This window comes from Puntigrus tetrazona, unplaced genomic scaffold, assembly GCF_018831695.1.
Source record: "Puntigrus tetrazona isolate hp1 unplaced genomic scaffold, ASM1883169v1 S000000148, whole genome shotgun sequence".
NCBI lineage: Eukaryota > Metazoa > Chordata > Actinopteri > Cypriniformes > Cyprinidae > Puntigrus > Puntigrus tetrazona.
The window spans coordinates 2,272,501-2,287,500 of record NW_025047824.1 but is presented as its reverse complement, the minus strand read 5'-3'; the positions used below and the strand labels follow the sequence as shown (position 1 = coordinate 2,287,500).

The following is a 15,000-nucleotide window of genomic DNA, read 5'->3' as shown; positions in this document are numbered from 1 at the left end:
CAATGGCTAACTGCCCCCTGAGCTCCTTTATTTTAAAACCTGAATGAGGGGAACAGCAGTGAGAAAGTGTCATTAAAATAAAAAGTTACAAAAAGAAAGGATTTAAATGCATTTAATAATATAATACAAATATAATAAAAGTATAATAAAAAGTATATAAAATAAAATAAATAAATAATAATAATAATAATAATAATAATAATTAAATATGTAATTAAAAATAAAATATTTTGTGCAAAGTGATTTGATAAGCATACATTTTATAAAAAATGTTCATAAAATAAAAGTAAAAAAGTAAAAAAACAATAAAATAACTTTTTTAATAGTTTAATGGTTTTTAATAACATAAAAATAATTAATTTAATAGAAGATAAAATGTAAAATTAAAACAAAAAATTGTTCTAAAAAGTCATTTTGTATAAAATTTTTTTTTTTTTACTTAATTTCATATATATATAAATTTGATAACATTTCATATTTTTTTGTACTACGAAATAAAGCTGAATAAAATGTTTTATAAACTCACCATATAAATAAATATACATACAAAACAAACAAACAAGTGATCTGGATAAAGAGGGTTTTTTAAAATAGAAACGTAATAAAGAACCCAAATAAAATTAAATAAAAGAAAAAAAGTATTCAAAACTTTTATAGTACAGTGATAAAATGAATTTCATGGAATCCACTCGTCCGTCTAATTGTTTTATTTACCATCAGGCACAAATCGACCCCCTCCAGCTGAAATAAAAACATCGAACTCAAACTCAGCAGCCGCGTGGGACGCAGGAGACACCTGTGCCCTCCATCCTGAGAGAGAGAGAAAGAGAAAAGACACATTACAGTTATGTTTATCCACATGACAGATCCTTCAGTGTACAGTGACGAATAAAGCCTGTTAAAGTACCTGTGGGCCCCGATGGTTCCCGCAGACCTTCATACGTCACACCTGTGTGCACCTCAACCCCCAAAATCAGGGCCAGTTTCAACAGAATCAACTGCAGCTGACGGATACCTAGAGAAACACAGACCTCACTGCTAATGGTCGACCGATATATATCGCCAAGGGAAATATTTTCAAATATCGACATCAGCTTATAAAAAAACTTGCATAAGTAGCAAATGCGCATTTTCTTACAAGCAGAAAAAAGCAAAAATGCACAAAGAACCTTTTCCCCATCTACAGATTTTCCCTTTTTTTCCCCTCTGAAAGGTAGTGGAGCACACTATTGCTGAAAAACACGATCCCCGTTTAGCCGACAGATCTCTGTGTGCACAAAGGCACAGATCCCTAAACAAGGCCATGTCTGCAAATGAAACCTTTTTGTAGAAGGCTTTTTTTAAAAAGCACATCATGGCTACACCGTGTGATGTGCGAGAAGCTGCAAAACGTATAAGTATGCAAAAACTTTTTTTTTTAATAATTTTTTAAAGCAAATATAATGGGCAACAAGTGGCCAAAAATGATAAATATATTAAAAAATATATATATTTATTTGAGAATTTTGGAAGCAAAATTGGAAGCAATATGACTGTCGTTCATGTTGGCTGATTAACACGGTTTATTAATTTATTCGCTTTTTAATACCACGCCAGGTTCAAGGCCATTTTCAATCGCAATTAACATAGAAAACCAGAACGACAACAACAATAAACCAGCAAAAAACGACGTGTAGGAGCTCACTTATGTGATGAATGGATCCACTGCAGAACCTGCCGTAGAATTTCTTGGCCCCGAGGTTGAGAAGGTCTCGAATCGTGTACGGCCACAAATGCAGGACGTTATTCCTCGTGAAGGACGCTCTTTTTTCCAATACAACTACCCGAGCGCCTAGTAGAGCCAGTTCAATGGCTGTCCTGAGACCGCACGGACCCGCACCCAGCACTAAACACTGACACGGAAAGAGAAACCGGGGTCACATAGGGTCAAACAATATCTAACACTAGTCAGGTGCTTTACGGTACCTTGTTTCGTTGACACGCCTGACCCCCTTCGTAGTCCACATGGGCGCCCCTCTTGTCGATCTTCTGCCAGAGGTCTTTGGCTTTCCAGTAGTTGAGTCTGTCCTTCAGCTTGCTGTAGAAGTGCTTGTAGTCACTGGGCTCAACCTCCAGGTGGCGGCAGAGTTCGGCGAAGTTCTGCCGCGTCTCTTTACACGTCGGAGCCTGGACAAAGCGGTCGAACAGAGCGTGGCTGGGATCCGCAGAGTCGAGGCCGTTGACCATTGTGACGGGAGAGGCCTGGAGCCTGCTAGATGAGACAGAGAGACTTCAAACAAAAAGTCAACTCTGACATAAAAGGTTTTTAAACGTTTGTTTTGATGGGCAACTCGACCAGTGTTACACGGAAAGAAAGATATCTCAGTAATCAGAAATCGCTATTTTCATTCCTCAAGTCCCATTATTAAATGAAACACTTGGTCGTTGGTTAATTTTTGTTTTTTCTTTATCTCACAATTGCATGATGCAAACTCTCAATTCCGACTTTTTTCCTCAATTGCAAGTTATAAAGTCACCGTTGCGATTTATAAAGTCAGGATTCAGAGATACAGTCACAACGCTGACTTCATATCACGCGATTTTGACTTCATATTCGAGTTTGTTTTTCACAATTCTGCAAAAAAAAAGGCAGAATTGCGAGTTTGCATCGCGCAAAAGGAGTGGCGGAAATGGAGTTCTGTGCTAAATGAACAAATGTAAAAGTAAAAGCAATTTCCATATACAAATAATCATGTAAGCATACACTGCCGAGAACTGAGTCATATCTAGAAACCACAATTTCATATAGAAATGACCTAACAGCCTCTCAAAATACAACCAAAATGCAACACCTTGGCAACCACCCAGCACTCAATAGCAGTTCTGCATGTAAAAGCAACACCTACGTATCGTGTTTGGGGTGTTTTTAAAAAAAAAAAAAAAAAAAAAAAAAAAAAAAAAAACTTTTCTTGGCTGACATATTCTAGTATAACTGATAGTTCACTGGAACTAGCTGGTACAGATCATTTAATGGGAAATTAATGGAAGGATTTTCAATGTAAACTAATTAAAAAGCACAGGGGTGACAAAGAAAGCAAGACTGATTAAAGTCTGTAATTTGTACGAAAAAGCATCTCTCTTCTGCATTCACTCGTCTGAATTGCGCTGAAAACCGCTGCACGCTTTTGCAACGATTCGTTTATTATATAAAACGTATGCATATACGGGGTTCAGCGAGTTTTTGTAAAACCTTTTTAAGGAATAAATGAAAGGATGTGATCTCTAAATGTGATTGTCAAAGGATCAGAAAATGATTCATATCAGCAACGTGAGCTTGAAAAAAAAAAAAACTGAAAGTGAACTCGGATCAGGTTTTTCATTTGTTCAGTTTGCTTCTCGAGTAAATATAACTCGGTTTAAAAGATGTTGAGATACTTGTATCGTAAGACAAGGCAAAAACACTAACATTTTAGCAATTCATGAAACGCATTTATTTTTCACACTTGTGCACGTTTGGCAGTCCACGTCCTTCCCAGACGGACGCTGCTGTGATTCAGGTTAAAACGCTCATATCAAACGATCTGTTTAACAGACGAAGCAATAGTGAGCACACAACGAAAACCAACTCTTACGTTACCGTCAGAACCAGTCGGTGCCTTTTCGTTTAAAATTCTGCATCAAATTGAAGTGAACAAGATGTCAAAAGGTCAAGGTTTTATTTTGGTTTTTCAGTTCACGACCCCATTAATGCCACTGCTTTAAGAACAAGTCTTTAATTCGTGTATCTCATGGAAACTTCAGAAAATGTTATATGTATTTACTAGTGATGCACGATCATGACTTTTACATGGCCGATTTTTCTTATTAAAAAAAAAAAAGTATACATAAACATGATGTTTATTTGGCATTTAACAGGACAAACTGTCTTCTGGCTATTGAAAACATTTTAAGATGGTTACGGTTATTAACGGCAGCAAATGCACGGCAAGTATATCTGTTACAAACATAGATGGGAAGCTTTTGTTTTTAAATTGGGTTGAAACCACGTGAAACTGTTAAAACTTGTACATAAAAACACAAACTGTAACTGTGAAAATTAAGGGAACAACTGCGTAGTCCCAACACAGTCAACACACATTCAGCAGTCCAAACAAAGACGTTAATTAATCAGCATTAGTTTCCATTTTTAGATTTGGTGTAAAAACGTCTTTACCAGTGAGCAACTAAATAAAACCAAAACTATGCTATAAATGCATTATTCCAAAATGTTACATCAAATAATGTTTAGTGCTTTTTAAAATCAATACAATTTCAGTTTAAAATTAAAATCATCCTGTGCAGAACTGACATTTACTTTGTTTTTCAAAATGGCATGCAAGTTCTTCTTTACAAAAAGCATTTTGTCTTTGTCACTAGTCTATTCCGTTTCTCATCGAACACGTGATGAGCTGCGCTTAACAACGTCACGGTGCACGCCTTTTGCCGTTATTATGCAGTTTTATTATTTCACAAAGCTATTAATCACATCGATCTATTTTTTTTGCATTAACTGCCCAGTCTGCAGAGACCAAGCCTTTCATCAGCAGAAAACCACTACAGATAGCAAACTATAGAGAGGAAGAAGAGCGGACCAAGATCATTCAAAGATCATTCAAGTCATTCAAAGCAAGGGCCTATACACTTCCTACTAACCTTTGACAGGTGTAACGACCAAATATTTCAGATGCAATCTTCTTTTATGCTACAGTGGTTACTGTTCTTTTTTTTGAGCAAAGCGTCATCCACAAAATGAAGCTTTTTGTTGAAGCACCTTGGATATTTTGTAAAGCATTCTAGTAAAACAGTGGTATAATCAAGGCTAGTGATTTATGGCTGGGTTTAAGATTCTTTGTTATAGGTTTAGTCAAGTAGATAAATCTGGGTGTAAGGATTAAACTTGTGGTTGCTGCTGTAACGTTATAATTCCTTGTGTAAGATTAATACAGTATTTAATAAATAGTCTTTACCATCATTTTTTAAAATTAATTTAACACATCCCTGGTAAACAAAAATATTCTTTTGTTTAAAAAAAAAAAAAAAAAAAAGAATATTTACTGACCCCAAACTTATGATACTATTTTATTACTATTAGATTTTTATGTGAATATAATGTTTTGTTTTTAAAAAAATAATAAATAAATAAATAAATAAATAAATAATATATATATATATATATATATATATATATATATATATATATATATATATATATATATATATATATATATATATATATATTATATATATATATATAAAAAAAGAAAAAAGTCAGGTTTTAAAAAAATCTTAAGCAGCAACGACAATTTCCAATATTTATGATAAATCTGATGACTGGAGTAATGCCTGATGAAAATTCAGCTTTGAATCACAGGAATATAATATACTATATTAATGCTCTAATAAATTGCAATAATATGTCATAATATTGTTTTTGTCTGTATTTGAGATCAAATAAATACAGCCCTGAAGTACTTTGGCTGTGCATATATACACATACACACACAGACACACGTTCTACACGTATGCACAAGACAACAAAACATTACTACAATAAACACAAACTTACAAAAAAACGAAAGATTCAATTCAATTCAATTGGAGAGACAAGTGGCGGAAGAAAAGTAAAGCATACTGTTCAGCCTGAAAGAATTCAGCTTCATGGAATCAAGTTCCACAACTTTCAGCAGGAAACAATGTTGGTGTGCTCACATAAACAAACCGCAGTTATGACCAACGATTTCAACTAGATCAACTAGATTTAGGTTAGTTTACATCAACAAGCAATTGGGTGCACACCGCCACTACAGCGTAACATCAGTCTCTGGCTGCAGGCTGTACTGAAAAACAGGGTGGAAGATATTGCTAAATGTTTCGCGTGACAGTTGACAAATTTAGATTTCCAGCCCACACGATGAGCGCAACTGAACCGAGGCTATTTTAACACCGCACTCGGTGTCACCTGCGACTCTTGCGGGTGGATCACACGCAGCTGATAACCGAGCGCACAGTTTCCCCTCCAGTCACGTCGGGCATTCTTTCGGTTTAAACGCACATGCAATAAATCCTTTGCTCGCGGACTGCAAAATGCCACGCAAGTTAAAACGAAGCACGTTCGCTTTCGGTTCAATCGCGTACGAAAAGTGATTTCTATCGTGTTCAAATGCAGCATCCCAAATGACTCGTTAAAAGCACTAGCAGCATTTAAACCCAAACCCTTACGCGCTAAACTGTTAAAGTGAAATGACACACTCTTTACAGCATCTCAGGAAGCACTTCCTTTAAAACAGAGGCTTGGAACTAGAACGCATGCAGCCGTAGCCACCGTCCAGGGTGTTTCCAGGGTCACGCAAGGCAGCGATGAGAGAACAAGCAGCTTGTGACATCCCCGTTTTAATCAACGATTGCCCCGTTTTACCTCATGTTTAATGACGTCAGACTGCTTCTTGGTTCCCAGTTCAACTTCTCGGTGTGTTGAAATGATTAACATCAAGGACAAAGCCCTAGTAATTTGCAGTGCCTGATCTGAAGCATCGCTTTGGGAAAACGCTGACTGTTATGTAGAATGCACCGCTGAAGTCAGGTTAATTCAACACCGTAACTCCTTCTTCGGGGTAAGGCCTCGTCGCTGTTCGTGTCTGAAAAACAGCACGTGATTTCTGGCGGTTTTCGTCTTCAAACCCCATAATAGGCCCCCCCGTGTGCCAACTAATTGCTTCAAACTGGCTTCAAACGAACGGTCGCAGCACTTCCCAAATGTTTTACGGTCACGCAGCATGTAACGCAGACAATGATCTCTCACACATCACTTCCTGGAAACAAACAAAGTCGTGTCTTGTTAACGAATGGCAGGGCTACCGGCTGAAAGAGTTTAAATGAGTCAGTTGACAGCGTGTTGGTTTTGCTGTTGTCTGAACATAAAAGCCAGTGATATGTGGAACAGATGTGTGAGAGACGCGCACACACACACACACACACACACACACACAGGTACAGCATGCCAATCTGTAATAAATCGAGTGGGTGGAACTCACAAAAACCTGTCAAGAATATATCCAAGACATATTTCACTCACCACAAATTTTTTTAATAAGAGTACCACTAGTAGTAACAATAATAATAATAATAATAATAATAATAATACAATATTTAAGTAACAACTACATTTACATTAACTACATTAAGAATTGTCTTACTAATTCTAAAAATACAAATAAAGCATTTAAAAACAAAAATAACTTAAATGACATTTTTGAAAAAGTTATTTGAATTTATTTTAAGTGAAAAAAATAATTGTATTGGCCTTTGAATCACTCAACACATGAGAAAAAAAGAACAATAATAAGAATAAATCAAAAGAGAAACATCCAGATGCATTACAATAATTACCGTAGCTAGATTTCACGGGGGTTTTCATTGTGACACAAGAAAAAAAAATGCTTTTAATATTTTTTATTTTATGAGGTTTTTTTTTATTTATTTTTAATTTTTTGTTGGATTCTTTAATAGGATTCATCCTATAGTTAAACAATCAATATCAATGAACAACATTTATTGCATTTCTAAAGTAAATCAGTACCTTCATTCCCTGATCAAGGGTTTAATAAAGTTTACTGATTCTGCATGGAAGGTGAAGATCTGTGCCCTTTTCATGAAGCGTTTGCGTAGTCCATTGCTGATCTTATTACGCAGCTTTGAAAGCGGTGTTGGATATGAATAAAAAAATTTAAAGATTAGCGAAGCTAGTGTTGGTTTGTTTGTCTAATCCCTTCATCAAAAACCAAATTCTTCGCTTTGTTTTGACTTTGGGAGAAATGCCCTCGACTGGTTTTGTGAGATACATCTATAAGAGGGGTTTCAGTTTCAAATTCACACGGGATGGAGCACTTAGCGCACATATATATGCTGTTAATTCATAAAATCATGACACAGACTTAAAGAGATAACAGCGGCTGTTGATAAATACAGCAATATACATAAAGAAAGATTAAAGTCCCAGGGTTAAGACAGAAGACGCCACTGGGGCAGTACCTCCTCAAAAGGTCATTGAAGTATAAATATGTGCGTTTAGGTACTAATGTGTAATTTTAAGGCACCACTACATGTATACTTTAAAAAAAAAAAAAGTTCCACCCCAATAAGAGCTTTTATAGCTTTTTTTTCCTGAGTTTTTGGTGAGGAATTTACAACAATGCAGAATTTCCCCCGCACTCTCAAGGTGATCAGTCATCGGTTTCTGACACACACACACACACACACACACACGCGCGCGCGCGCACACACACACACACACACACACACACACACACACACACACACGTCACCACCGACAAGTTTCGGCAACATCCCAAGGGGCTTTATCTCAGGAAACAGGCTCAGTGTGGCTTTCGCGACACAACCAAAAAACGACGAGCAAACTTACGCGAGCAAAAACCAAAAACACGCCACTAAAAAGAAACACGAACATCCTAGCGTCAAACAAAATGACACCCCGCTTCGTGAAAACAGCGTTAAAACAAGAATAACTTAAACACGGAGACGACTTCGTACAACTTTAGCACATCGCATCAAAACAAGTTCAAATTAGCTGTACAAGATGTACAGCGCTCACTAAAGCGCATTTGCTGGTTTGGCAATTAACCGACTGACAGGGCATTTCTGTGATAAAAGTTGATATGAATAAGAAAAAAGTACCTTGCAAGCCAGTTCAGGGTCCTTTCGAATTAGTTGCAGCTCCGTGTTTATCTCTCTGCGAGAGATTTTGACTCACCTGCAGCGTCTCGTCCGTCAGGACGTTTACGAATCCTACCAAAAAAGGCAGGGCTCATGAATAATAACGAACAAAGTGACGATTTGATTGGCTAAACGGCAGACGAGGGCTTTTCTGGCGTTCGTTGGGCCGTTGGATTTTTTTTTGTCTACGATGAAACGTTATTTTAAAAATGTATTTTAAATATTTGATTTGCTTACATAAATAAAAAAATAATAATTAACTGAATACGTGTTTATCCAGTATTTGTAAACTTTTGTCATGTTATGTAATACTACTATTACATACATATATATATATATATATATATATATATATATATATATATATATATATATATATATATATATATATATATATATATATATATAAACAGTTTACTTAAGGTTAGATTAAAAATAAATGAGATAAATGAGGGAAGTGATTTGACGCCCCTTTTGGACATGAGGGGGTTTAACGTCATCGGAACGTAATTAATATTCATAAGGTAAACCTATTACGCAATCTGATTCTTAAGTAACACTTCCGGGTAATGAACAGAAGCAAAAGTTATTACCACAGGGCAGGTCAGGGCAGGGCAGGCCTGTCTTTTGCTCGGTTTATGACCCCAAAGGCCTTCGAAACGACTTTCGAAATCGTTTTTCAGACACCGCTGCAGAGTTTTAAAGAAACGGGACGTGTTCTTGCAACTTTATTCGTGCAGCACCGACTTTCACTCATGAAGAGAATTTGGTCGAAAGCCAACAAGCTGGTGTTTTAAAAGTAAAATAGTAGAAATAAGTAGTATGTGTACTGTCGTGAATAAAGCAGTGCGGGGCGTGAAGTCTAACTGAAGTCCAGCAAAAGCAAGATTACTCTGATAACCTGCTAGTTTATGGTTAAACTGGATGTAAATATTGCAGTGTACTCTAACATAACAGTAGATGTCGCCAGAGGACAAGAAACCGGCTTTCAGCGTTCAAAACGTAGGCTGATGCTGAAACAATTGCATTATCTAAATATTAAATCAGTTCAGATGCTGGATAATATCTGATTATGTATCGAGCTCAAAGACCACACAGTCAATTAGACATACCTTTTCACTTTCATGAGAGACTTTTCACAGTTTAATGTCATCTAAAGTCTTTATTTATAGATATGGTAGCTGACAAACTCATAGTTTTTTTATGTTAGCATATTGATGTGTTACGGTTAGTGCCTTCGGCCGTGTTTATTTCCCTGCGAGATGTCTGTTAAAGATCACCTGATCAAGGAAAAAGCATCTGCTGTGTACAAACTATAAGATGCCGGTTTTACACAAATCATAAACACCTTAAAAGACACCTAATAGACGTCTATTTGACATCTAAAGGAAAAGGAAAAATGTAAAACGTATCGGTACGGCCTAAATATTTGAGAAATGATTTATCCGATTGTATTAGTGTTCAGAGAGTGATAGTCAGTGTAAAGGGAAATGGTAACAAGCCCAAAGGGATCAGGCCGAATGATGTCAGATCCCATGGGATTTATGGACCCTCCGCTCGGGAACACCTTTGTTTTCATTAGTTGGCTTTACATTTACCATTCTATTATATATTGTTATTGTTATTATATGTTTACTTTATGTATAGAACACATATAGCACTTAAGGGGCATAAACAGGTAAAATAATTTATATATTGTTTTTATTTTATATATATATATATATATATATATATATATATAAATTTATTTTTAATTTATATGTATATATATATTTTTTCAATTTATATATATATATATAATTTTTTTTTTTTTAATATATATATATGTATATATAAAAAAATCATTATTTTTAAATAAATTATATATATATAACAAAATACACATATACACATATATAACAAAAAATATTAATTATATATAATACTTGCATGATAAGAATACCATCAAATAAAAGCTAATCGTAAACAGTTTCACAAATGTTTCTCTAATATCATTAAATCATGCTATTATATATTAGAACTGCTATTCATGCAGGTTATATTCTTATATGGATTTATTCGCCACACTTCAAATGCTTTTTGAGGGCCATATTAATCTCACTTTTCTCTAATGGCAGAGTACACTATATAAAATACGTCATTATAACAGTTCACACACTATTGCACTACTTTTTCTTTAACTCTCTACTTAGGAGCACACAGCAAATGCTTAAGGCCCGATTATACCGCATTTCCTTATAGAATCAGCTGTAAAACATTAACAAGGAACGGCCGGGTTAATAATCGCAGCTATTTTCGTCAAGGAAAAGGGAGGCATTCAGATCCGAAATGAACATTTTCTGAAAATCCTTTCCGGCTTTCTAAAACGTAGATGGGTTTGTTTATTCATGAACAGGTCTGGGTAAAAAAAAAAAAGCATTATATCACTTGCTCACCAATGGGTCCTCTGCAGTGAATGGGTGCCGTCAGAATGAGAGTCCAAACAGCTGATAAAAACATCACAATAACCCACAGCACTCCACTTAACAGCTACGTATTTGTAAGAACTAAATCAGTTAATAAGACAAAAATATCCATAATCGCCATTAATGAAAAAGAAGATATTTGTTTTGAACTGTTTTGGCTTGTAAACGGTGCTTGATCTGTGCACACAGTACTTCTCTCCCGATTCAGACAACTTTTTCACCGAAATATAAGTTTTAAATGATGGATTTGTGTCTTAGCAAAAATTGTTTTGCTTTCATCAGCCGCTTAGACTCTCATTCCGACGGCACCCATTCACTGCAGTGCATCCCATTGGCGGCGCACTGCTACATTTCTCCAAATCTGACGAAGAAACAAAACGCATCTACAATTTTTACAAACACGTTACAAATAATAAAACGAAATAAAAACAGTTTCGTGCTTAAATCCAAGCTTTAGAAACATAGTTTATTGCACTTTAAAAAAAGAAAGAAAAGAAAATATAACACCATGTCATAAATTTTTAAAGTACAAATCTCATTTCAGTGTTATTTCATATTTTGATACCAGTCGTTGCAGAACACTGGAATCTGATTGTGAGCAACTGCAGTTAAAATACAGACACGCAACTCATAGAAAAACAACTGCATAGTTTGAATACATTGGATGGGGATGCACTAATATAGTTACTTGCAGATGCGACTCGTTTTACTCGTCATAATTTTATTTTCCAGTTTATATTCCACGAACCGAGACCACGCCGTCGTCGAACACCTTCCACATCACGACCAGAGCAACGGTTTACTTTGCAGCAACCGCCTGTCAAAATCAGCAGGTTTATTGCAAGTTAAAAAGTAATAATAAAACAATACTTTAGTGTGCGAGTCACGCCTTAATAAAAAAAGGTGAGCTTCTTGCTGCAAATAAAAATCAGCTGAAAACAAAGAAAGCGTCTCGGATCTGTGCTTTTCTACGCGTTCGGTTGCCGCAGGAAAACCGGGTCTGCGGATGGCGCTGCCCGCTCTAACGCGCGTGCAAATAGTACGCCGAATAAAAGCGAAATGCACCCGCGCAAATTTGGCGCGAAATATAAAATTGGCGCGAAATATGAATTTGGCGCGAAACATAAATTTGGCGCGAAATACACCCGCGCGCATATGCTACGCCACGAGTGGGATCGGGGTTGCGGGGTGGATGCGTGTCATACGCGCGCCCGCGAAAACCGCGTGTTATTTGCACGCCAAACACGCGCGTGGCGTACAGACGCAAAGTCGATTTTTTTTTTTGGCGTATCGTTCGGCGCACCGTTTACGCGAGACGCGGCTATTTTTTTTGCGGCCGGCTTCGCGCAGGACCGAGCGCGTCTTACGGGAGAAACGAACACAGACCGAGGCAATATGAATAAATACGAAAAGAATATTTACACACGAAAGTATTTACAGAATATCGACAGGCGTCACACATCTACCAGCTAAAGTACCGCGATTACAGCTGCATGCCTTTCTAAACGTTTCCTAACCCTTACCCTCATCGTATCGGCACGAACATCCCTAAAACTCGAACCTATTTCATTCTACATTGTCTCAGCAGTGATTATATTATTTATTCGGGCACCGTCACTAACAGCTCGCAGGCAAGGTCCGCGGCTTTCTGTGGATCTTATAGGAAAGCAGTAGCGGTGAGGTCGTTACCCACAATTCTATACAGCGTCGGCCATTTTGCGCGTAACGCGTCGGCGACTTCGACGGCACGCGTCGGAATTAGTTTCAAAAAGCCAAAAGGACGAAACGTTTTAACTTCAAGCATCGAACAAGCTTCGAGGAGTCGGTTCAAACACCTCTCGAACGATATTCGCGAGTTAGAAAAGCAATAGTTCACCTACACTACAAAAATAGATTTTCTTCCTCGGCGTTTTTGTCTCGTATTTCAGTGCAAACATCTCAACATTCTTAAAATCAACTCTAGAAGCAAAAAGTTGTTTTCTGAAAAAAAAAAATGAAGCGAGTTTATGCTTAAAATGAGAAAAAGTATCTGACTGGATCATTTTAAGGGTTGCCAGATATTTTTCTTGATTTAAACAGAATCGTTTCATTTTAGAAAACGACTCTCTCATATCATTTTGCTCGATTTATGAATGTTGACATATCTGTAATGGGAAATCAAGACACAAAGGCTAAAAAGGGCGGGAAAACATTTTTGCAGTGTGCAAATTTAAATGATGCCATAATTTACTCACCCTCGACGTGTCGTTCCAAACATAAACGCCTTTTCTTTTCTCCTTTTTTTTTTCGTGGGATACAAAAAGAGCGGATGTTTTTCTCATGCAGTAAGCGTAAAAGCACTGTATGTGGGAAAAGAGCAGCATGAACATTCCTCCAAACATCTCCGTTTGTGTTTTACACGAGGGTTACAAAAAAAAAATGACACATTTTAAATTTTTTTTTTGTTTGTTTTTCGTTCAGTGAACTATTCCTTTAAGTTCTAGTTACAAAGCTCGTCCTCTTCGTTACAAAAAACAACATTAATAAAAATACATTTTATACATAATAAAACGGTACAAAATTCATTTTTTTTCTCCTTTGTATTGGCACACAAAGTAAGACTATACAGTCATATCAGCTTTCAAACAAAAACAACGCTATATATATATATATATATATATATATATATATATATATATATATATATATATATATATATATATATATCAGTAGTTGTTTCGAATACTAGAAGAGTAGAATAACTGAAACCGCGTTCTGAACCATTCTCTATTCAAGTCCGTATCAAATGGGAAGAAATGTTCCGCTCCCGTCGTTTCAGAATTCCGAACGAATTCCAATCACGTGACCGGCGTTCGACCAATCGCGTCCTTATTCCAGTCGATCCAGGTCGATACAAAAGAAACCAACGAACAAAGCAGGACAAAAAGCTCATTTCTACCATTAAAAAGGCATAAAATACCACAGACCCTGGATATCTATTGGAAGACATTAACGGGGTCACGAGAGACGCGCCTCGTCCATCCGGAGCGGGGTTCACGCCGAACGCCAGAGCCGACGCTTTGGGGGAAGAGGATAGAAGCGAGGGATTGTGGGAGGAGGGGGAACGACAGAACTGGAGCATCCGCTAAAAGGGTTCGGGAGAGAAGTGGTGGCGCGTCGAGGTCAAGAAAACAGCCAGGGATCAATCCTTGTAGAGCTTCGGAGGGGGAAACAAAGCCTCGCGGCGATTATCAGCAGAGGAAGCGGTTTGCTATTGAATTTCTTCGCAGGAAAGACGCATCTCGTCTCGAAAGTGGGGAAAACATGCCGTTACAATGCCGAGACCCAATAAGTTGCTTTAAACGGACCGGATACGATGTCGACGTCCCCCCGTCGGTATTGTTTGGGGTGCGCCACGAAACACCTCGCGCCGGGGAAACGATGTCCTTCGCCGTCTCTAGAGGTTCTCGCCCGGCTGGTACTGCGGTTCGGTGGAGGTGAAGTAGTCTTCCAGGAAGCCCTGCAGGTATTCGAAGGTGGGCCGCTCCTCGGGCTCCTTGCGCCAGCAGGTCAGCATCAGCTCGTGCAGGGATTCGGGACACTCGGAGGGACAGGGCATCCTGTAGCCGCGCTCCACCTGGTCCAGCACCTCCCGGTTCACCATGCCTGAGAGGAGGAGAGGAGTCAGACTTTAACCAGGCCGAGGATGCGGCTCGTCGGCAGGAAATGCTGTCATGTGCATTTTTGAGAATGTCATTTAATAGGACAGTATATTATCATACAGCCTCAACATTTTTTTTTTTTCTTT

At 37.4% G+C, this 15,000-nt stretch overlaps 2 protein-coding genes across 5 annotated transcripts in view; both read right to left on the bottom strand.

The window, feature by feature from the left end:
• The window catches only part of mical1 (microtubule associated monooxygenase, calponin and LIM domain containing 1), a 28,954-nt gene extending 20,136 nt beyond the window's left edge, over positions 1-8,818 (bottom strand). The window contains exons 1-6 of one of the 3 annotated variants that reach the window (XM_043230223.1): positions 8,710-8,818; positions 1,966-2,251; positions 1,685-1,892; positions 908-1,015; positions 715-810; positions 1-39 (exon numbers count right to left, since the gene is read on the bottom strand). The exon at positions 1-39 is cut by the window's left edge and continues 117 nt beyond it. In XM_043230223.1, coding sequence (XP_043086158.1) covers positions 1-39; positions 715-810; positions 908-1,015; positions 1,685-1,892; positions 1,966-2,226 — 712 coding nt within the window. In that variant the 5' untranslated portion in view covers positions 2,227-2,251; positions 8,710-8,818. Of the gene's footprint in view, positions 40-714; positions 811-907; positions 1,016-1,684; positions 1,893-1,965; positions 2,252-6,433; positions 6,643-8,709 lie in introns of those variants that run through there. The other 2 variants (XM_043230224.1, XM_043230222.1) reach the window with 2 other exon arrangements.
• Positions 8,819-11,645: 2,827 nt separating this feature from the next.
• Positions 11,646-15,000, bottom strand: part of src (v-src avian sarcoma (Schmidt-Ruppin A-2) viral oncogene homolog) — a 46,405-nt gene continuing 43,050 nt past the window's right edge. For both annotated transcript variants that reach the window (XM_043230196.1, XM_043230197.1), the window contains one exon: positions 11,646-14,858. In XM_043230196.1, coding sequence (XP_043086131.1) covers positions 14,650-14,858 — 209 coding nt within the window. In that variant the 3' untranslated portion in view covers positions 11,646-14,649. The remainder of the gene's footprint in view (positions 14,859-15,000) is intronic.